Source organism: Zosterops lateralis (assembly GCF_965231275.1).
Source record: "Zosterops lateralis genome assembly, chromosome: 4".
NCBI lineage: Eukaryota > Metazoa > Chordata > Aves > Passeriformes > Zosteropidae > Zosterops > Zosterops lateralis.
The window spans coordinates 2,443,518-2,466,709 of NC_139765.1; the positions used below are offsets into that span (position 1 = coordinate 2,443,518).

General features: G+C 41.2%; 1 protein-coding gene across 6 annotated transcripts in view; it reads left to right on the forward strand.

Moving 5' to 3' along the window:
• Window positions 1-23,192, forward strand: part of CALD1 (caldesmon 1) — a 124,774-nt gene that overhangs the window by 81,435 nt on the left and 20,147 nt on the right. For 4 of the 6 annotated variants that reach the window (XM_083859576.1, XM_083859575.1, XM_083859577.1 and 1 more), the window contains 4 exons: window positions 14,361-14,507; window positions 15,714-16,713; window positions 17,317-17,391; window positions 22,122-22,264. In XM_083859576.1, coding sequence (XP_083715702.1) covers window positions 14,361-14,507; window positions 15,714-16,713; window positions 17,317-17,391; window positions 22,122-22,264 — 1,365 coding nt within the window. The remainder of the gene's footprint in view (window positions 1-14,360; window positions 14,508-15,713; window positions 16,714-17,316; window positions 17,392-22,121; window positions 22,265-23,192) is intronic. The other 2 variants (XM_083859579.1, XM_083859580.1) reach the window with 1 other exon arrangement.

Here is a 23,192-nt window from a genome sequence, read left to right on the forward strand (position 1 = left end):
GCACCATTAGGTGTGGACTACTCCCAAAAGCTTAATAAACACCCCCTTTTGGGGGGATTGGTAGGGTTTGGGGTTTTTTTGGTGTTTTTTTTTTTTTTTTTTTTTTTTTTTTTTTTTTTTTTTTTTTTTTTTTTTTTTGTTTTTTTTTTTGGTTTTTTTTTTTTTTTTTTTGCAAGATGCCTGTTTGTATTCAGATTCTCCCTCAGTCAGCATTTCTCTTGAAGATCAGGGACTTGGCTAACTTATTCTTCTTTTTTAATTTCCATCCACCACTTTTTCATATATACCTTGACTAAACAACAGTGAGGGATGTTCAGTTTCTCATGAGCAAGGCTGACTCCAGCAGAACCTGGCCAAGCTGGAGAGGATGAACTCTGCAAGAAGTTTCACTCTGAATCTCTTTCAGATCACTTTCAATCTGCTTTATCCTTCTCTTTGGCAGGATCTGGTCCTGCTGTGGGTCCTCGAGGCAAATGTTGTTGTATTAAAGAACAAAAAATAAAAGGTGATTCTGGTTCCAGGCTGAACAATATTCAGAAATATCTCCTAACTGGTGTGCTGTGTATTTAAAAAAATTTAAAAAGCAGCTCCTGGAGAAGCCATCCACGTGCATTTGTTTTCCTTCACACAATTCTTCTAGAAATGTGCAGGTCTGTCCTGGACGTGTGTCCTGGAGCCCAGTGCACTCCACAGCACAGGATGTAAAATCCTGGCTCCTGTTTGATTTGCCGAGGCCAAATTGCCCACAGGCCTTTTCTAACCATAAAAATAAATCCCATGTTTGTGAACAGGAGGTTTTTGGCTTGCCAGATTCCATCTGTGATTCCTTCAGCACTGGAGCTGCTGCAGTGTAATTACAGAAGTACCTTCAGCATCACAATTGTTGTTGTTGTCCTTCCTTACGATGGGTTTTGGGGTGGTTTTTTTTGGTTGGTTTGTACTTCTTTTGTTATACTTGATTCAGTGGAGAGTTTGTGACTCAGCAAGAGGATCGTGTCATGTCCTTTTCCCCTTTTTTAAATTTTTTCCCTTTTCTATGGTGTTTTATTTGATTATTTTGCAAAGCCCAAATGAAATCTGCTCTGACTTTACTGCATTACTTGCACGCTGATGTCTATAAAAGAAGAATCTCATTTTTAAATTTGTGTAATACTCCTCTTTCTTCCATGAAGCCTGAGGTTTTCAGGATTCTGTTTGTCCTGCAAGAGGAAAATCACTGGCATGTGCTCTGGGTGTGTAAGATGCTGTTGTGCATCTTGGCCTTAGTCATCTCCCTCCTCCTGGAACAGGAGTGGTCAGACACATCATGTCAGCAGTTTTCTTTCTCAGGATTGCAAAAAGCCCAAAAGCCTAATTAGCAGAGGCCACATCTGTTTCCAAAGCCAGATAGTTTTTTACTTGACTTAGAAAGATGAAGTTTGAGGACCAATTTTCTCCTTGTTCCTCTGTTAATTTTGCCATAAAGGCTGTGGTGAAACAGTTTTGTTGTTCTCTGGAAATAGTAGCTTTTACTCAAGGCTTACCAAACTTAAAAAACTCTCTTCATGCTGTGGCAGAACTATCTTGGTGTTCTCATAGTCTTTATCTGTATGGCTGTGAAATCTTCCCACTGCATGGGCATTAGTGATGATTTGCAGCCCATTCAGCTGAGAACAAAATATTCCTTTCTTGCCCATTTCTGAGAGCTGCATTTGGTCCTTTGGCATTTTGGGGAAAGCCATGGAACCCCAATTACTTACCTGAATTCTTGGATTCTTCCCTGTCTTTCAAACCCACCCAACACTGTGAAATGCTGAGATAGGAGAGAGCCAGTCTCTCCCACCCAGCCCTGTGTTTATTGCCCCTGAACAATTCTGAGTGCTGGTATTTTGAACAAACTTTGGTAAAACATCCAGAAAAACTGTTTTTAAATTATTATACCTGTGCACCAGCACTGGCAGTCAGTCTCCTGCTCACCTTGAGCCAGCAGAAACACCCCTAAGTGCATCCAAAAGCACCTCATGGGCAGAGGATTGCAAGTGTTTGAGTTCAGAGTTACACCTGTGCTTGATGTAGGTAATGCCTGTTGGCCTCTGGATCCTTAAATGCATGATTTTTATTTTATTTTTTTTTCACTGAACATCCCTGAGTGTTATTCAGATTGGAACTGGAGCACAAGGGAGTTTAAGCATCTCGCACAGGAACCAGCAGCAGAACAGGAGCCAAATGAAGTCTTCGAAACCCCTTTGTAACTCTCAGCATGTTAGTTTTGTTCAACTTATTGTTCCAATTTAGAGTCCTGCAGATCCTTAGATCCTTTTGTTACCTTGTAGCTGCTAAAGGTTATTTTCTTCAGGTTTTTATTATTCCCTTAATTATCAGGTTGTTGTTTACTCAGTAATCTGGGTTGAAATGTGGTAACAGGTTGGACCAGGCTCTGTGTGAGCAGGAATTCAAATTCTCTTACACTTGTACTAATTCTTTGTTGTGCCAAGTGTTTGTCATTTGACGTGGCCAAATCCTCACTTTACGAATGTACTTTCACAAAAGTGTATTAAATGTGAATTTGCTATCCTGTGCTTGGGTTTTGGCCCTTCCCAGTGCCTATCAGGCTACATGGCTTAAATTCTCTAAAATTCACTTAAATAGTGAGAATTTTCATGAAAGGATAAAGGGAACTGCATGGATGGTTACTGTGGATTGCTGGGGAGAGGATCCTTGGATGAGCAGAGCATGGGTGGATCAAGTTGAAGGTCCGTTCTCTGGTGTTGTTTCTAAGGATCCATCTGCTGTGCAAATGCCTCCAAAATCCATCTGCTGTGCAAATGTTTGAGAAGTCCCAGTGACACCCCAAAGCAGTCCAGGTGAGAGGGGAGAAGTTTTGGCTTTGAATCGAGACCAAGTCCTGCCAGGGCTGGTGCTGGAAGGGTTGGTGACATTCAGGACACTGCAGGACCCAGGAGGGAGCAGTGAGAGCTGTGGTGCCCAGAACCATCCCTGTGTAATTTCCTGCAGTTTCTCTAGGACTAAAACCTCTCTGCTGTTGAGCTGGGCTTTTCTCCCTCCATCAGCCTTTGGGAGTCCCATCTCACCATGTCCTGCTGAGCTTTCTGTACCTGTTGAGGCTTGAGAAGCACAAGGGTGTGGCAGCAAGCGAACTCCTTGTTCTCCAGTGGTTAGGGGGATGACCCTGAACCCCATTTCTCATCCTTTCAGGCATTTCAGTGTATCTCAGTTCACAGCCCAGTGCTTTGACTGTTCCAGACTGTGCTGAGCCTTGCTGACCCTTGTGAAAAGACCCAAGTGCTTTTGCAGTGATGATCCCCCTGGGCTAAACCTGCTTTTCGCCCTTCCTTTCCTATTTCCCAACAGCCACACCTCTTTTTAAAAAATTTAGACTACTAACTTGGAAATACCTAGCAACAGAAGGCATTATTTAAAGTGTAGAGGAGAGACAGGCCATCACTTGATCAGAGAGAGCTCAGGGGAGCTGAGCTCCCCTCTCTTTGTTTGGTGTGCCAGAAAAGACATCTCAGGATAATTCTGTCAGTGCTTTCAGGAGGAGCAGTGGAAATCAGCACAGTGCAGCTGTTGGAGATAGGACTGGAAGGAAGGAGCCCACAAACTCACAACAACTCCCTTTAGAAGTTTCTGGAAGAGCTCCTTGTAGCTCCAACAAGTTTTTCTGGAGCAGGTGTGAGGTTGTGCAGCCAAAAGAGAACTGGATCTGCTCTGCAGTTTAGGCTAAAAGTAGCACATTCATCTATAGATGTGTTTTTCCATTCCATAAACTGGCATTGTGATAGTCACAACACTCACCACACAGAAGTCAGAAGGGCTGCAAGGATTGCTTAACATTTGTAAAACACGCCGAGATCTTTTGATGGGAAGAATTTAACGAGTGCCAAGAACCAGTATAATAACAAGGGGAGAATAGAATAGTCTGCAGCCACTCCTGGAATGTAGTGGATTACACCAGAAGCCTTGGCTTAAACATCTGTGGGTGTGTGCATTTAATGATGAATTTTTTTTGATTGTCCTTTCTGTAAAAATGTTATTTGAATCTGTTAGATGGCTTTCCTTCTTGGTGATGGGAACTGATCAAGGCTTGTCTCCTCTCACCTTTGGGATCAGATTTTCTTGTCACAGCAGCTCTTTGCCATCCTCCCTGTCCTGATGCCCACCTGGGTAAAGCATTTTGCAACAGCTGCTACTGACTGGATTCCTGTGTGGAACTGCTTATTCCAGAATGAAACTGAAATTATCAGCAGCAACAACAACAAAAAGGGCACCATAATAACTAAATATTGCAGAAAAGCAGATATAGGGACTCACCCTGTCCCCACATATCCACAGAGCAGTTTCTCTCTGTTAGATGTCCCTTTGGAAGTCTCCAGGCTATGGGCACTTTTAGGGCAAGAAAATTGGTATTTTCTACCAATTCCTGGTTTTTATCCACATACTTTCTGTGAACAGCTTATAAATCGTGGATAATTTGTTAGCGAGTCTTTGAAATGGAAGAGGTTTTTGTTGGATGCTGGAGTTTCATTGTTCCTCCCCCCTTCCTTTTTAAAGAACAGTGGCTTTTAGATTTGTATTTGCAGTGTGATTAATCAGCTCTCATGAGCTCTGTCAGCTTTCCAGACAGTATCTCCAGCACTGAGTTTGGCAATTCCTTACGAGTAACTTCTCTGGAATAAGGATTACAGTGCAGCAATATGAGAAGAACAAGCACATCTAAAGGAAAACTAATTGAAAGGATAAAGGCAGGATATTTTATTGTGTTTGTGTGGGTGTAGTTACAATGGCTGCATGTCAAACTTCCAGCTGTTTAATTTGCACAGCGCTGTTATAGGATGTCTGCAGATTGTTGTAACATTAGTGTGCTGCTCAAAGGGCTGCACAGACCTGTTTCGTGGAAGGGTTTTTTTTACCTTTCATGAAGGTGAAAGACACCTAATCAGGATTAGCTTTCACAGGGATGCATGGAATGAATCTGCCCCTAATCCTGTTAGCAAATGACGGGATCTGCGCTCATAATTCCTCCTCTGTCTCACCCAAAGTGTCTCCTAATCACCTTGCCTGTTGACAGGAGGCTTCTTAAACACCTCAGAAAGAGAAGAGATGCTTGCTCACATTAAAAGCAAACAGCCAGGAATTTCCCTGGAAACAAACTCCACACCTGCACAGCATCCCTGAGCTGTGTGCGTGGGGAGTCAAGACCAGAAAATGCTCAGACATCTGATTTTCATTACATTTTCCTTCCCGTTCACCACATGTTGTAGCACTGGATGTATTTGTAATGCCATATTTCCCCTCAAGTGGTTTATTTCAGTTTGCAGAAGGGTTCCACAGCCTGCTCTGTTCTGGTCTTGCATTTCATCTGCTGCTTGTGGCATTTATTTCAGTGTTTAATCTAAGGCTGTGTCCTCCTAGTGCATATTTTGTGCTGGGAAAAGAGGATAAAAAAAGATTTTTTCCTATTATTATCTGAATAATTATCTGGTAAAATTATTTTTCCAGACTCCCTGTGTGCAAATACTTTGTTCCTCAGCCCAGTGTATTTCTGAAAGCTTCAGCAGACATCCTCAGGGACCTGTCTGGCTCTGAGCAATTCACTCATTTAGCTACAATTCCTAATCCCCTGGGAAAGGCAGAGCAGTTTTGATGCTTCACAGAGAGCAGACTAATGCTAACACCCATACCTTCAATGGGGCAAGCAGTAAAAATTCTGGGTTCTGGCTGTTTGTAGGTGTTTCAGACCACAGAGAACTTAGGTTTAGGGTGAAGCTACTGAGTGATGTGTAATCTGGGTAGTCACAACCTGCTGTGTCACAGTTTCCTTTCTGTCAGTCATGAAGGGTTGTGGTTTTCCAGGCCCTGGATATCACTGTGAACTTGGCTGGGTGTTGGTGACAGCCCAGTCCTGCTGCTTTCACTGTCCTGGCTGTTCCCAAAGGATCTATTTCCCTTTTCTCCCAGTATTCCTTTATCAGTGTTCCTCCATTCCCCAGCTTGTGCCCTGCAGGGCTGGAGGCTCCTCATCCCTTTTCTGCTGTGTGTCTCCTCTATCCCTGCCCACAGTCCAGGGAAATGTCTTATTCCTGGCCCACAGACTGCTATTCCTGCTTCCACATTCCTCCTGAAGATACTGAGATATCTCTGTCCCACTCTGTTCAAATCCATGATGAATTTAAGGGTCAATCCTAAATCAGAGACCTCTGGTTTGGATATGAAAACTGATCTGCCCCAGGCACAGCAGCATTTTAGTGACAGATAAAAAACTCCTTTTGGGGTGGGTCCAGCACTCTTGGTGGATGCTGCCCTTGATACCAATCCCTGTGATGCTGTGAATTTTCTTCCCTTCAGCTCTTGCCTGCTGTAGAGTCCCTGGCTTGTGGTTCTTTATTTACCCTCTGCAAAGCCTGGCAGGCAAGAGAAGAAAATGCAAAAGGCAGTTCTGTTCAGGAATTTGTCATCTTTGAAAGCCAAAGCTTTGTTACAGCTCCAGTTTCACAAATTGCTTGTTGTGTCAGGGTGGATGGTGAATAAATATATGCTGGGAGTTGATTGTGTGTAGATTGGGCAGGTGATGGAGGATTGGGGTGTGAGACTGGGATTAGTTTGGATATTAATATTTCATTCCTCAAATAAGTGATTCTCTGAGTTAACTTCCTTAATCTTTGTCCTTACATGATATTCAGTGAAGCAAGAACAGGTTGAAATGAAAGAAGCTTCACTTATCCTCATGGTCCTGCACTTCCTTTTAAAATACAGTGCCCTTTAATGCAGCAATCCTATTAATCTTTGTGGAGGAAATGAAGTGGAAATGTTGGTTTGTTAAGAGGTTCTCTATTTCCTAGAGTGCTGCATTAAAGAAACCTTCAAAGCTGGTAACCAGGGTGTAGAAAGTAGATAAGGAGATGAAATCGAAGTCTGGGTTTCCAGGTCAGCAATACTTACATGATTTATTAAAATTCACTTTGTGCTTTCCTGAAATCATCAACTTGCTCTCATTTGCTCATTTCTGAGGATGCTGCTTTGGAATAAAAAAAATAACATCAAAAATAATAATATTTTTTTAAAAAAAAGTTGATTTTTTTTTTTTTTTTCAAAAAATATTGCCTGCTGCAGCTACTGGGCTAAACTTCTCATTGAGTTAGATGCTAATTTTGGATGCAATCAGTAAGCCGGCAATTTGAGGTATAAAAGTGCCTTGAAAGCCACATTAAATATAGCAGCCCGAAACCACAAGAAAGAAAACTTCTTTCTTGTCTTTGTAGAAATTGTGGATTGTACATTCTAGGGCAAATCCTGTAAAGCCTGGCTTATGCCTCAGCTAGGCAAGATGCCTGAAATATTACTTACAGGGTAAGGCTGGGGCATAAATTATTTGGGATTTTATGTGCAATAAAGCACTGGAAGCTGGAGGTGGTGGCAGCAAGCAAATTTGCTCCAGAGTCAACAAATCCCACATTAACCACAGTGGTATGCACACTGATTGGGTTTTGCTCCCACTTTTTCATGTTTGGAAAAGCAAACTTGTTTTGTATATTATTTTTTTTATTTTGCATGTTTGCTGCCTGCCAGGGAAACAGAGATCTGGGTGAACCCCACCAAACTTCAAGGAAAAAAGTAAAAAAAATTATCAGGTGGAAAGCACTTGGCCAATTATTGTTTTCTGCTCAGTTATTCTTCTTTTTTTTTTTTTTTTTTTTTTTTTTTTTTTTTTTTTTTTTAAATGAAACTTCTAAATTGAAGCAGATTGGATATTCTGCTCTATAGATGTACTCAATAGAGTATATTGGCCAATATATTGATATACAGATTATTGGCCAATATATTGATATATTCATTGGCCAATATATATATATACTCTGTTAATAGAGTATATTGGCCAATAGAGTGTATTGGCCAAAAGCACTTGGCCAATTACTGTTTTCTGCTCAGTTATTCTTTTTTTTTTTTTGAATGAAATTTTTAAATTGAAGCAGATTGTATATGCTGCTCTATAGATATACTCAATAGAGTTTATTGGCCAATATATTGATATACTGATTATTGGCCAATATATTGATATATTGATTGGATACGCTGCTCTATAGATATACTCAATAGATACGGTCAATGCCATATTTATTGTTATGCAGCAGAACTGCAGAGCATTAGCCTTCACATATTGAGAGAATTACTTGTTTCCACCCCTGGTATATTTCCAGCAAGCAACTTTTATCTAAATATAATATACATTGGAGGCAAATTTGACATTGTTTTGGTAGCGGGAGGGTTTTACCCTTTGTGTTTGCAGCCCTGATTTATACTGAGGTTCTCAGAAGAGATTTACCAGAGTTGTGTGGCTGTGGTTGGAGAATCTGCTTGCATTTCATATTATGAAACAGATCATCAGTTTTGAGCCACGAGGAAAGGGAAAAGAAAGAAAAGAAATAAAAGGAAAATAGGCGCGAGTCATCCTGACTTTGTACAGAGCCAGGCTGGGATGGTACAGGCTGGGTCTAACTGCTGGGCCAAGGTTTAGGGCTTGAATTTAAATTTAATTTTAAATGTTATGAGCAGGAAAAAAAGAAAAGAGACAGGGCGCTTGAAATCCTGGACTTCTACAAAAGTGAAATTTATGTTTTCAATGGAAACCGGTAATTTGGGAAGCCAGGATTTTTCCTAGAGGCTTCAGTGCCATCCCCAGCAAAAATATAAAATAGTTTTGGTTGGTTTTGGCATTAATTACTTGATATTCACCAAGGATTTTTGTTGTCACTATGGAGTCTTTTTTCCTTGTGGTTTTTACTTTGCATTTCACTTTTTAACTTTCATTTTTCAACATCAAGTGGATGGTTTGTACCTTAAATTTCAGAATTGCATTGTTAGAGGGATAAATTTACCTACTCTTCCCTTATCTGTTAAAAAACCTAAATGTCAAAAACATAAATAAAAAAAAAAGAGGAACCATAAGGAAAAAAGGACACAAACTGAACCTCTGAGAAGACCTTTTCTTTCCCATGCTTAACTGTTTTGTCATGTAAACAAAATAACAATCTCCCAGCCAAAGCCTTAACCAAAGTGAGTAATCCAAAGGTTTTGCTCAGCTGAAACAAAAAAAATGTTGTTAAAATGGCCAGAAGTTTTAGCATTTAGGTATTTTAGGTCAAGGTTTAAGGTAGGAGAAATGGTTCTTAAAAGTGTGGTGGGAAATTCAGGATGCCAGGTCTGACAGAAAGAATGTTCTTCTGAAAAAGTATTTGAAAAGTGGTTACCCTTCAGAAAAAAAAAATAAATAAAAAAAATCCTTGAAATCTTTGGAACTATGAAAAAGAAGAAAGTGTATTAGAAACACAGTGTGAAAATGAATTTACTGAGAACATAATTCACTGGAAGGTGCTCAGTCTCTGTTTTTGGCCTGAGAACTGTGTGCATATCTGGGTGATTTCCCTTCTCAGGAGTACAGGCTGTGGAGAATGGATGGAGAAACAGAATAAAAATACTTGTGAGGCAGAGATAAATTGTGAGCAAAATGAAAAAAATGTACTGTTTGGAAATGGGAGGCTGTAGAGTTTAAATCCAGCAGGTGCCACCACATAATCTTGTCTAACTTCACATACATAAGAATTTGTTGAATTTCACCAAACTATCTACAGTGAACCCAAAAATCAGTATTATTTTGTAGTATAACTTCCTAAAAGGCATCCATCTTAATGTGGAGAGGCAAGAGATGGATGTTCCGTCATTTCTTGTGTGTGTAATTATCCTCACTGTTCAAAACATCTGCTTAATTTCCAGTTTTAATTTGTCTGGGTTTCATTTCCAGCCATTGGTTAATTTTATCCACTTGTCTCTCCTACGTTCGACGTGAAAAGAAAATGGTGCATGTCAAATTGAGAAATATGTGAGAAATATGGGTGTTAATAACAGCATTCATGCACAACATTGGACTGAGTACTGTGGTGGCATGTCTGCATGTTTCCAGAATAATCCCCTGTTTTCACTCACTACATCTTCTTGAAGCCATGAGTGTTTTGGACTGAAATTCTGCTCATCCCCCTCATCAAAATGAATCTTCTTGAGCAGGTCTGAGCAGAATGCTGGCAGCTCTTATTGAATGATGGAGAGGAATGATTAGAAAAAACAGTTTTCCCCACAACTGCCCCCATCATTCAGCACATTTTTAGATATGACTCAATGAAATTAAATATAGCTGAGATTGACTTGCAAAGCTTGAAAAAGTCACAGCCCTCTGTAGAAGCTTCTGCACTTGTTATGGTTTGTGGTTTTTTTGTTTGTTTTTTTGTTTGGTTTTTTTTTGTTTTTTTTTTTGTTTTTTTTTTGAGGTGAAAGATTGATCAGTTGTTTATATTCAGGTTATGAAGGTTGCTTATCATAACACAAATTAAGTGCACAATAAAAAGATTATAAACATATGGAATCATAAATAAAGTGGGACTGAGTATCAACAGTGACACAAAGAGCACTTCACTCCCCACTGGGTATTTCAACAAAGCCCATCCTCACCCCACCCATCCTTTCAGGAAGAGCCTGGGTAAATAGAAAGACTTTTCTAACAGCACAGAAGGCCAACAAATTCAACTTTTATAGGCTGAATCTGGCAGTGAGATTTGTCATTGAGGGCATTTCACTGACATCCTCCATCTGCCATAAATTTGGAGACACAAATGAGCAGATGCCGCTTGAGCTGCTGTGGAATTACGTAAGAAAAGGGCAGAGGTCTCAGGAGCAGGTTAGGCTGGGAGTTGGAGGTGCAGCAGTTTGGTACAGGATGAATGATCTCATTTCTTGGGGTGGGCCACGGACAAAAATCAATCTGTGAAAGCTCCAGGATAACAAAGGCAGCGTGGGGAAATGGCTGAATAGGTGCAATTGTGTCTAATTGAGTCCATGTTGTGAGGGCACTGCTAAGGATGCAAGGTGGTGTTTCTGCAGGCAGAAAAACCAGACTGACATTTGAGTGAACCATGGAGGAAAGAAGAGGCAGATAGGAGCTGCATGCTTAAAAATCTAAAAAGGTTTTGCACTGTTTGGAATTTTTTTTTTGTGTGTATTTCTGACACTCTTGAAATGGAGTCTGAGTTCAGATCCACAGCAATTCTTTCTCCCTCCCTCCTGTAGGATGGAGTAGTGTGATCCAGCTCAAATTAGGCAGTTTTTTTCTACTCCTGTGAAAAAACAATTTAGATTCATCAGGTTTATTTATGACTCACTGAGGGTGGTTTGTGCTACAAATTACAAAGTTTCTCTTTAGTCAGAATGAACACTCTTTGAAATAGGGACCAGCTCTTGCCCTGTGTTCATAAATTGCCTACTGCAGCAAGCCCATGAGCTTGATCAGGAAATTTCAGTGCTGTCATAATTCAGACAATAATAATAATGTTGTAGGACTGGGCAAGGAGCTCCAAACCCAAAGTGCCTTAGATAATGCTTGAGTTGATTTGCAGTTTCAAGTGGAAACCAGCTCAAGCTGGATTGTATGAAATGTTCTCAGCCCCATAATCATCCCAGCTATTACCAAGTCTCTTGCTGGGTTATAACATTACATAAATTCAGTGTTTTGGTGTAAAATACAGAGTGCTGTATTTCTCTGGAAAAGGTCTGAAGCAACAGATGCCCACGTCTCCTGTATTCCCAAACCAGCAGATTTATTTTTCAAAGTCCCCCTCCCTTCAATCAACATTTTTAGACTTACTCAGATACTAATGAGATTTGCTGTTGAGTTCTTCAGGTCTGGGATTTCAGCCCTTGAGAGCTGCACTTGATGATCCTTGTGGGTCCCTTCCAACCCAGAATATTCTGTGCTCTGAATATTCCACAAGAGAGTTGTATCATCAGGCCTGGCATGCTGTGCTGTGGTCTCATTGCCTGAGACAGCTGGAACAGCTGATTGTGGACAGATATTTGCCTGCAAAGCCATGTGGAAAGGTGACAAATGGATATAAGTTTAATTTAATTTATGAGGCTGCTCTCCAAGGGTGGAGAAGCAACACAGGCCAATGTGGATCATCAGCTTTTTATCTGTCTGATAAGCAGAGTTGAAATCTTGAAGAGATGCGTTTTGTTATTTATTTACTCTTAGTCCGAAGAATGTCCAGAGACATGGGCAATTGGAAGATAAGCTCTGAAGAGCTCCCAGATTGATTTTGGGTTGCTACAGAGATCTGTAACAGTGGGAGAGTGAGGGTCACCCTTTGTACAGTGTTAACATAATTGTAAGGAAAACAAGAAACAAATATCTTAAAAAAACCTGCAATTAGCTGTTCTATGACTGTTTCCAGATGAATGCTGGTGAACAGAAATGAATATTTCAGGTGATTCTCATGGATGGAGCCCTTACCTGCTGTATTTCCTCACTGTAGGAAATCACTGTGATCTGTAGTAAGGCAATGGATGTGTTTAGAATCATATTATGAGGCATTTTCAGTTTTCTTAACAGATGATCTATGTCATGAGTGCCCAAGGACAGGAAGTACATATCTGTTTAATGGATAAGGCTTTGTGGGAATTTTTTTGCTTAGGGTATTCTTTTTTATTTCCTTTTTTAGTTCGCTGAGGAGCTGGTGGTTTTTAAAAAAAGGCATTTTAAAGAGGCTTTTTAAAGCAGTTGTTCTCCTTGCTGTGTAGGGGTGTTCTGTGTGGGTACAGGGAGTGGAATAAACATCATCATCTTTGTGTGGTCTCACTGCAAAGACAAATCCTGAGCTCTGGACATTGGGAATTGATTCAGTTGTGGCCATTGTCCAGCTGCCACAGGCTGGGAGCAGTGTGTCCTCTCCTGTGCCCTTCCAGCTGGACTTCAGAGTTGAAAAGATCATAGATCATCTTGGAGCCAGAACATCTTACTAGTGTGGTCAGTTTGCTAATGCAGTTTTAGTCCAGAGTCTCTTTCTTGTGGAAATTAAAGGCCTCATTAGTTTATTATTGTATTTATATCCTTTCTGTTCTGGACCTAAATAAAATGTTGATACCCCTTACCTTCCCTGCATCACCTTTAGTGCTTCTAATTCAGTTCCTTCCTTTCTTCCTCATCCCCCACTGATCCCTAATGGCTTGGTTTACACTCTCTGATAAAATTGTTTCTATAAAGAAAAAGCTCTCGAAGCAGAGCATGAAAGTAGCAAATTAAATTCTTTGGTGCACTGAGGATGAAAATGCTGTTCTAGGTCTGGCAAATGGCTCAGCCATGTTGAAATTCTTAAATACTTTAAATTCTTGAAGGAAAATTGAGGTAACTGAATCTTTGCTGAACCCATACTTTCACCCTTCTTTCAGCAAAGGAGAAAAGTAGTATCAGAACACTGTGATGGGAGAGGCTTGGCCCCAAAAAGTTCTGATTGATGGTTAAATCAAAATGGTTTGGTTGCTTTTAATGCTAAAATATTTGCAGTGCAAACATTATCTGCACTTGGGTTTAGTCAGTGCAGAACTCTGGGTTTTTTCTCTATGTTCACTGCTGACTTAAATGTGTGATTGTGTAAAGGAGGGAGGCTTCTTAACCATGATGTACCACAGCACTGCCAGAAGCAAAGTAAATGAATGTCCTGACTGGGTCTGGCCCATGTGAGCTGCCTAGTTCACTTTCCCTGCTCAAAAAGATAAGAGGAATTCAGGCCTCTCCCTTTATCTCACACAGTAATAACCTCAGCAAAGGTCTGAATGGGACACAGGATTATTGGGGTTTTAAGGCCTTTCCTTTTCAAGCAGGATGAAACTAAACGCAATCATCTGTTGGGTTAGATGAACACAATGGGCTCTCAGCTGCAGCCTTTCATCACAGCAGTGACCTTGTGTGATTTGGGCTGGCAGGGCTCCGGGCTCACAAAAATTCTGTGGGTGTCAAATGTTTGGCACTCAGAACTGGCCACTGAGAGCTGTTGTCATGCTTGCGTCTCCCTGCTTTCCAATCTTTAAAATGCAGAATGGTGTCACCATTTTCAGCCTGTGATATTTAGAGGAGACTCTGATGAGAAGCTGCTTTGATGAGTCCAATTTCAGTTCTGTGAAAAAGAAGTGAAACAGGCGGCTGAAATGCTGCTGTGAGTGCTCTAAGAGGATTGTGGTGCAGGCCAGGAGGATGTTTGCTCTGCTAACAGACCTGGCCTTTTATGGATTTGATGTTTTCTAGGAGCCAGCTGACCCTGTGGTGTGGCTGCTGCCTTCACAGGGACTATTTCCTTAAATTCACATCTGAGAAAACGAAAGAAAACCAAGATTGGAAATCGCGCATCTTGAATTTCACAGAATATTTTCACAACAGCACATGGAGCAGCCACTGTGGCTTACTGTGCTCTAGAAAACTGCTTTCTGTGATTTTTTTTTTTCAGTGTCCAATCTGCTGTAACACCTTTGTTTCCCTGTTGCAGGCTGTCCTACCAGAGAAACGATGACGATGACGAAGAAGCCGCCAGAGAACGTCGCCGGCGGGCTCGGCAGGAGAGGCTGAGGCAAAAGGAGGAAGGAGATCTCTCAGGAGATGTATCAGAGAAATCTGAGGTTAATGCCCAAAACAGGTAAATCACTGACAAGCCAATGGTAATTTTTGTTTAGAGTGGAGAAGTATCTGGAGGAGTTTTGAATTTGAACTAATGGGTTTGGCCATCCTTAAACTGAAGAAGGACCTTACTCTGTGAGAATCATCCTGGCTGTGTCTACATGGTAGGGTTGAGACCATCACTGATTCTGGGCCTGAGGTCATGCTCATGGCACATATCCAGGTGTCCTCAAGGCTTTCTGTGGGGTAATTCATGGAGGATCTCAGAATCTCCCAGCATGGATGCATCTGACTCACAAAACACCACATCTTTTGTTCTGCACTGAGTGGCCCCCAGTCCTCAAGCTGTGGCTGCAAGGTGCAGGGTGGGTGTGAGCTCCAGAGCACAGCACTCACCTGGCATGGTCAGTGCCAGACAGGGAGAAAGAGCAGAAAAGCTTATGGAAGGAAGTGACGCTTGAAATCATAGAATCAGCAAAGTTGGAAGAGACCTTTAAGGTCGTCTAGTCCAACCATCAATCCAGTATCCTCTAAACCATTACACCATTATCACTCCTATCACCACCCACTTGTCACAAGCTGAGTGGCCTTCCTTGTCTGTCCAGAGCTGCTCTTCCTGTCCATCCATCATTTATTTAATTTCCTAACATTTTCATCTGTTAAAAAAGCTGAAAATGCCTCTTAATAGGATTCCAAACGCATCCATTGCCTTACTACCTATCACAGTAGCTTCCTACAGTGAGCAAATACAGCAACAATGGGCTCCATCCATGAGAATCACCTGAAGTATTTATTTCTGTTCACCAGCATCCCTGCAATCTGCCCAGTAATCTGTAAATAGGGAAAATTATTTCATAGGAAATAATATACCCTGATTTCCATCATAGGAAATTATATCCCCACATTTCCTGTGGCCATAACACAACTGGTAGAAGAAACCAAAATAGTGATGGCAGGTGCTAATAGACACTGAGCACAGGAAGCAAATTATTTAAGGCAAGGAGAATGGACATGGATAGCAAAAAGAGCAGGAGAATGGACATGGATAGCAAAAAGATCAGCTAAACTTTGAAGTGTGTAACCCGTTGTGTTTTCCAACAAGTTCAGCAAGTTTTTTCTCCTAGAAAAAAAATTTTTCCTTGGAAAAGCTTTTACCTGGTGAAATGCATGTGTTGTTAGAAAGATTTTTTTTTTTTAATGCTAACTTGTCATTTTTTTTACACAGTGTGGCAGGAGAGGAGAGCAAACGTTCTGTAGATGATGAGGCTGCTCTGTTGGAAAGACTGGCCAGGCGGGAGGAGAGACGCCAGAAACGCCTGCAGGAAGCCCTGGAACGCCAGAAGGAACTCGACCCCACGATCACAGATGGGAGCTTGTCAGTGCCCAGCAGGAGAGAAGTGAACAACATGGAGGAAAACGAGACCACGGCGAAGGAGGACAAGGCTGAGACGCGCCGAGGACGCCACGAGGCCGAGGAGACAGAAACCAAGTCGTACCAAAGGAACAGCTGGAGGCAAGATGGGGAAGAAGAGGAAAAAAAAGAAGAAAAAGACAAGGAGGAGAAGCCAAAGGAGCTCCCTGCAGAGGAAAATCAGGTAGATGGGGCAGCAGAAAAACCCACAGATAAAGAAGAGGCAGTAACTGTAAATGCAGAGGAGCACAAAGCAGAGAATGATACAAACGCTGTGCCAGAAGGGACCCAAAGTGTAACCGAGCTCAGGGATGAGGAAAAGGCTGAGGCAGAAAGGAAGGAAGCAGAAGAAAGGGAGAGGCTAAAAGCAGAGGAAGAAAAGAGGGCAGCTGAGGAAAAACAGAGAGAAGAGGAAGAAAAGAGGGCAGCTGAGGAAAAACAGAGAGCAGAGGAGGAAAAGAGGGCAGCTGAGGAGAGGGCAAAGGCAGAAGAGGAGAAGAGGGCAGCTGAGGAAAGAGAGAGGGCTAAAGCAGAAGAGGAGAGGAGGGCAGCTGAGGAAAAACAAAAAGCAGAGGAGGAAAAGAGGGCTGCTGAGGAAAAACAAAAGGCAGAGGAGGAAAAGAGGGCAGCTGAGGAAAAACAAAAAGCAGAGGAGGAAAAGAGGGCAGCCGAGGAGAGGGCAAAGGCAGAAGAGGCAAAGAGGGCAGCTGAGGAAAAGGCTAAACTAGAGGCAGAGAAATTAAAGGAAAAACAAAAGATGGAAGAACAGAAAAAAGAAGATGAAAAACGTCAAGCTGCTCTGTTAAAAAAGCAGGTACAGTAAACATTTTGCACCAAAACAAGACACCTGTGGTTTGTGTGAAATGTAATGCAAGAAAAGGTTGAATTGGCATCTCCTCACAGATCTACTGAAGTCACTAACACTTGTGCTGTCACTCTCTCTTTTTAAAAATAAATCCCCTCCTGCTTACCAATAATTCAGTGCACATCATCACTCCAGCATTCAAAGAAAATCTTGCATTTTCAGACCGCTGCATGTGCTTTTGCTGCTTATTTTTTTTCCCCCTCAGCTGCTATAAACTGCTTGATAGAGTGACACACAAGGTGGAGGCAAACACATCTTGGCAGAAAACATGATGGGCACCTGTTAAAGTGTGTGAGGAATGCTGTGTGCTGGGCACAATCACAACAAAGGGGTTTATACTGAGCATGATGCCACTCCAGGGAGAAAAGCCCAGATGAGGGGAATTTTAGAGGGTTTGGAGAGGGTGGAGGGGGCACAGCAGCACAGGATGGAGTTGTGGCTGCACACTGGATTGTGTGAACACACCTGGAGAAACAAAAAGTGCACAAACAGGTGCAATGTTTTTTTTTGCGTTAAAAAATAAATAAATTGTTGAAAACCCCAAAAACAAAGGAGGAAGAAAAAGCAGAAGCTAAAAAGGAAAAGCTGCAAGAAGAGAAGCCCCAAGCTACCTCCATAAAAGATCAGGTAACTCCTAAACCACTGATTTGGATGTGATAGAGAGACTTGAGATATGGAAACAAATAAGGAACCTCTAAGTGAAAGTTGCTTCTTCAGCAAAGTACTTAAGCTTGTGCTCTGTGTCAAGAACAAGGGTAATCCTGCTGAAATAAATAAGGATGAAGCTCCTTAAGTGCTTAAAATTAAGTAAATTCTTAAGTAGTTTGTTCTTTGGGGGCTTTAGGAGCAATTCCTGTTTGTCTTAGAGCAAATATTTCAGGGAACTCAGTTCAGTCAACAACACGAGTATGGTTTTTCCCTCTAGGGAGGAATTTTTCAGGACAGTATCAACTAATCATCCTTCCTTGGTTTCCTCTCACTTTACTGTGAACTTTTTCCCTATGAACAAAACCTACTCTAAAAATAATAATAATCATCATCATAATGATAATTAATAATAATCATGATAATGATAATAATTATCTAGGTCTCTTGGCCACCTGACTGCATTAACTAATAACTCCCTCTCAAACTGCAATACCCTGTGATATAAAACTGTGCATACCCAAGATTCTTCTTGTGTTTTAAAGAGAAAAAAATCCACCAAATTTACTGCATTGCATTTCCACTGTAAGCACAGGAGCTGGTGCCATGGTGTTTTACTGTGTGGTAAGTAAATGAGATTTGGGGACCATTCATTCACTTTTTAGGGTACAGCTGGACATAGGGAGCCGTGCTCAGTGCTGTGGTTTTGGGTAAATGTAGCAAGTCTCAAAATCAGCATGTAATTTTGATTAGGGGAGAAGATCAGAGCCTTGGAAGTTTGGACCCTTTTGGGTACAGCCAGGTCTGTGTGGCTCAAAGAGAGCCACAGCACAAATTGCTGCCTGTCTGGTGGATTGGGACCATTGAGGGTTGTGGAGGGTCCACTGCAGGCTCCTTAGTTTTAACAGATGAGTTTGGAACATGCTGTAGATGCTTTGCTCAACCTCAGGAAGCAGTGAGGAAATAGCTGCACAAAAAACCCAAAAAAATTAGGGATGGGTTATATTAAGAAGACAGAACCAGTTTCCAATATTCACTTTTTCATGCAATCTTTGGGTATTACAAGTAAATGTAAAGAGGAGTCTGTGACTGACCACAAACTTTGATTTGTGGGGAACTTGAGACTCAGTTGTCCTGTTTGTTCTTATGTAGAGCTCGGCCAGCTCTCCCTGGAGCTCTCATCATGCTTTTAAAACCTCCCCACTGGGCTGGATTATTCCAGGAAATTGGCAAGACTTGTAAAAGTTACTTGTGATTTTAGTGTTTCCATCTTTGGATGCTGAAGCTGAGACAACTTAATAGAATCCCACTTCCAGTGCAATGCTGAATGCCCATCCTGAGCATTCAAAATGTCTTGAAAAATCTCAGTTGCTTTTTCACTTGTGAACAAAAATTGATGATCAGGCAAGATCAGACTCCCATCTCCAATTCTTCCCTCCCTTTCTAAGATGTAGAAATTCAGTGAGGTCTCTTTCTGAATGTTCATGCAGCTAAGAGGATGCCAGTGTTTCATGAACAAGACCCTGAGGGAATTGAGTGTGTGTAAATAATCAGGTTTTGCTTTTGCTTCAAATCTCAAAGTTCAGGTTCTGATTAATTTTGAAAAAAAAAAAAAAAAAAAAAAAAAAAAAAAAAAAGTCTCTAAGTCTCTTTTTCCTGAACTTCTGCACAGTTTTTGGTTCTTAAGAGTGACCTGAGGAGTTCATAAGAACAAGCTTTCTCATGATGTGAGGCTCCTGGTATTTCCTGCTTCCAGTTTGGCTAGACATGCTGCAAGTTGCTTTTCTCATGGTATTTGGGGATGGCATTTGACTCTGCAGGGGAGCCCCAGACCCAGATGCCCACAGCTTTTAACTCACCAAATAAATGAGCCCAAGTAAGGAATCAAATCTGCCAGATGGGCCCCTGATTTGCTTCAGTCTGAAGGTGTTCAAACTCAAGATTTAGAAAATGTCAGCTCTCAAAAAAATAGCATGAGAATCTAACAGAAAAGAGGCCGTATAGAAAGAGATAAAAATATAATTTATAGAAATTTGTTAACCATGCATTTGGTCGTGTTCTAACTTGATATCAGGATTTGTGAGAACGTATGAACTATTTCAGTTCAGGTAATAGCACCTGTCTGCTCCAGCAGAAGCTCAATTAGTCTGTAATTTAGGGAAAAGCTGTGAGACAAGGGAAAGAACCAATTCTGTTGCTTGCCTTTGGAACAAGATACAAAGGTTTCTGCTTCTTTGCTAATCAATCTCTGCTTTGGTATTGAAATTAGTAGGAGAAGGATTGAGCCCAAAATATGTGAAATGTTTCTGTAATATCTTTTTGAATAAAGAGGCCAAGCCGTGTTAATGGTTTTCTCAAATGCAGGCACATTATCATAAATCCTATTTGCCTTCTGAAATGCTATTTCCTAACCTAAATTTTTAAACGACATTGTTTTAATATTAGTTTTCTCAGTGATTTCAATTAAGATGTAAGAGATACAGCCCTCCCCAGTGGACCTGAATCCATAAGACAGCTGGAAGTGTTGGCTTTTTAAATAAGACTTAGGAAGAAGGTTTTGGATGAAAATCTCAGCAAAAGGAAATCTCATGCTCTCGAAATCCCAGGACAGACATCCTGGCACGAGAAATCTTGCCCCAATCAACACAGCCGGTTTCAGCATCACCCATCAGGATAAATGAATGGCCCTGCTTGTCTCAGCCCATCTCCTAGAAAACAGCAAACCATTCCTTGAGGAAGTTTGCCATCATGGCCTGGCTTGTCACAGTGGCAGCCAAGGAATGCTGAACTCCCCTCCTGTCCATCATGGAGCTGCTGCCAGCTCTTGTTGGCAGGAGAGGGTGGGAAAAGACTGCAGTGCTGCTGGCTGCTCCCAGAGCAGAGCAGACGCCTCTGCTGGTTGTGTCCAACAGCCCCCAGCAGGAGCAGATTGGCTCAGATGGTTTAACCATCCTGTAGTCACTTCTTAACCTGGGCTACCACAGTGGTGTCCATCACATCTGGCTCCTCTGAGCAGCAAACTGGCCTCAGGTAAAGTCAGGCTCTGACTTCGCTCTGCACCAGCCCAGTTCAGTGCCTTCAATAGGAGGATCTTGGCTGTGAAGACTCTGAGCTCAGCCTTTATAGGTAAAGGTTTAGCTTCTCCAGGAGTAGTTCTTTGATGAGGAAGAGCAGAAATTTATTTTGATTTGGAGTATGAAGCTCTGTACTACTTTGTCGCAGTTACGACACGAAAGAATGACACTCACCCGTCCCGTTGAGAGCGAGGAAAGAAGGACTTTATTTTGGGAACTTATATAGTTTGAGGGATTTGGTCAAGGATTGGGAGATGAGAGGAACACCCCTCTGACCCCAGTGGTCAAACCAGCAGCCCATCACAGAGAGGGATGAGAAAACAATCTACTTTTTTTGTTAAATGCCTGAGAAACTCCAGTAGAATTATGTAAATGAGATCAGAAGGCTGAAAATCAAGGCATCACTACTTTTTTATTTCAACGTGCACTTTTATGAGCAGCTGTGTTGCAGACAAGGCTGGTAAAGAAGCTCTTTCTCTTTCTAGTCAGCAAATGGGATTGCAGCAGGCTTCCAAAGTGTTTATTTTTCCAAATAAATCTGAATTATTCTCCATTTGAATTCTGTTTGAAAGTCTGAAAACTTTCAAGCTGAAACTTTCTGTTGAAGGTCTGATTTGGCTGGTATCTTAACTAACAGAGAGGAATATTTCTACCTGAGGATACAAAACTTAAATCAGTTCACTTTCTCCTTTTACCAACATCTAGCCATGACTCAGCCTGCTGGGGTCAGCCCATCTGTGGTACTGACAAGTATTTCAAGCTCATAACTCTGAAGAAATACTGGAGAACGAAATTTATGCACAGAATATTCTTGATTACCATTAGGAATCATAAGACAAAACGTTTTAAGGATAAAGGGAATTTTTACTCGTGTTTTCCAGAGCATTTCCTTCTTTAAATATTCATGTTTGATAATGCTACCCATGACCAGACCCAGGCAGGATTGTGTTTTTTATCAGAGTAAGTTTTGCTCTGATATAAACGTGATTTTGTGTTTTGGCCGTTATTCTTGCAATAATGAAATAATTACAATAATGTAATCATTATAATAAGGATAATAATATTTTACATATATATATATATATAAATATATGGATAATTACAAAAAGGGGATAATAAGTGTCCCTCTGCTATGACACTAAATAGAAGGATGTCAAACAAGCTCGACATTCGTTGGAGGTTATTTTTATTGCAACAATGCCTGAAACCTAAACCAAAAAATGTATTGGCAAGTCCCAGAGACTTTGCAACCCAAAATCTTAAGGAGCAACAGGTGCATGATGCTGCAATGGGAAGAAGGAGTTGGAAGTGCAGTTGCAGAGGGAAGCAGTGTGGTGGCAAAATCCCATGGCCACAGCAAACTGCCACAGAAAACTGATAATATTATTTTCAAGATACTTTGACCTGAGATTCAGGTCAGGACAGCAAAGTGATGGTTGGTCACAGTTTAAAGCTTTCCACACCACTTCTGCCCTGTAGCACATGAACAGTCTGAAGGCATTTCCCAATCTTGCCAAGAAATTTGCGTTTCTCAGCTGTTATTTAGAATGCCACATTCTGAACTGAATTCTGACTTTGTTTTTTGTGTGTGTGTGTGTTCTGTGTTTTGTTCTGTGCTCTGTGCTGTCTCCTGAACAGGTAAAAGATGACAAAGGTAAAGGCTCCAAGGAGGAAATGAAGAGTGTCTGGGATCGTAAGAAGGGTGTTCCTGAACAGAAAGCCCAGAATGGAGAACGTGAACCCCCTGCCTCCAAACTCAAACCTACTGAGAACGCTTTTGGGTAAGTTCTGAGTCAGGGTTGGGCTTGTTTGAGCTCCAGCACATCAGGGTCATCTCTGGCTCTCTGCTTGGGGCAGCTGAGTGAGGGAACTGGGCTGGCACCATCAGGGGTTCCTTGGGTTTCAGCTCTGGGGTTTCTGAGCTGTCCCCTATCTTCTGTAGTAACAACACAAATTCCAGAAAGCAAATGGAAATGGCCTTGCTCCTTCAGCAGAGACAAGAGGCTTGGTTTTGCTTTGCTGGGGTTTTGATTCTTTACTTATTTCTAATTTCTGCACACAGGCCAATAATGACCAAACTTGTTGCTAAAGGACATGAAACGAATGACACGCACATTGTCAGGTCATCAGGGCAAAAAGAGAGGAAGTTTATTTTCCTACTTGGGTTTATATAGATTTTAGACATTGACCATGGATTGGACAATGAGGTTGACACTTGTCTTACTACACCAGTCAAACTAGAAATCTATCAGTTGTCCCTCCTCCAGAGAGGAATGTAAACATCACTTTGTTTATCTGAAAACTTGTGAGAAACTCCACTGCAAAAATGCAAACATCAGAAGGCTGAAAAAAAATTTAAACAACAAAAACTCTGGGTTTTGTGTTCTCTACTTTTTTTAGTCAAATCTCAACTTTTGCTGTAGTAACCTATTTCCAATTACTCACCCATCTTTAATTAGCAGAATAAAGCACAATCCAGCTGGTAACTCTAGAAAGAGCTTCTCTCTTGATTTCAAGGCAAACATTGAAATTAATGGCTTCTGTAAAATAGTGTTTATCTAGTTAGATAAAAACCTTTCCTAGTCAAAATAATCTTATTTTCTCTCTTTTTTTCCCCCCTTCCTTTTTATAAGCTATGTCATAGTTTGATTTTTTTCTTTTTCTTTTTAAGGAAATATTCGGCTTGTGGTTATATTGGGAAATTCAAAG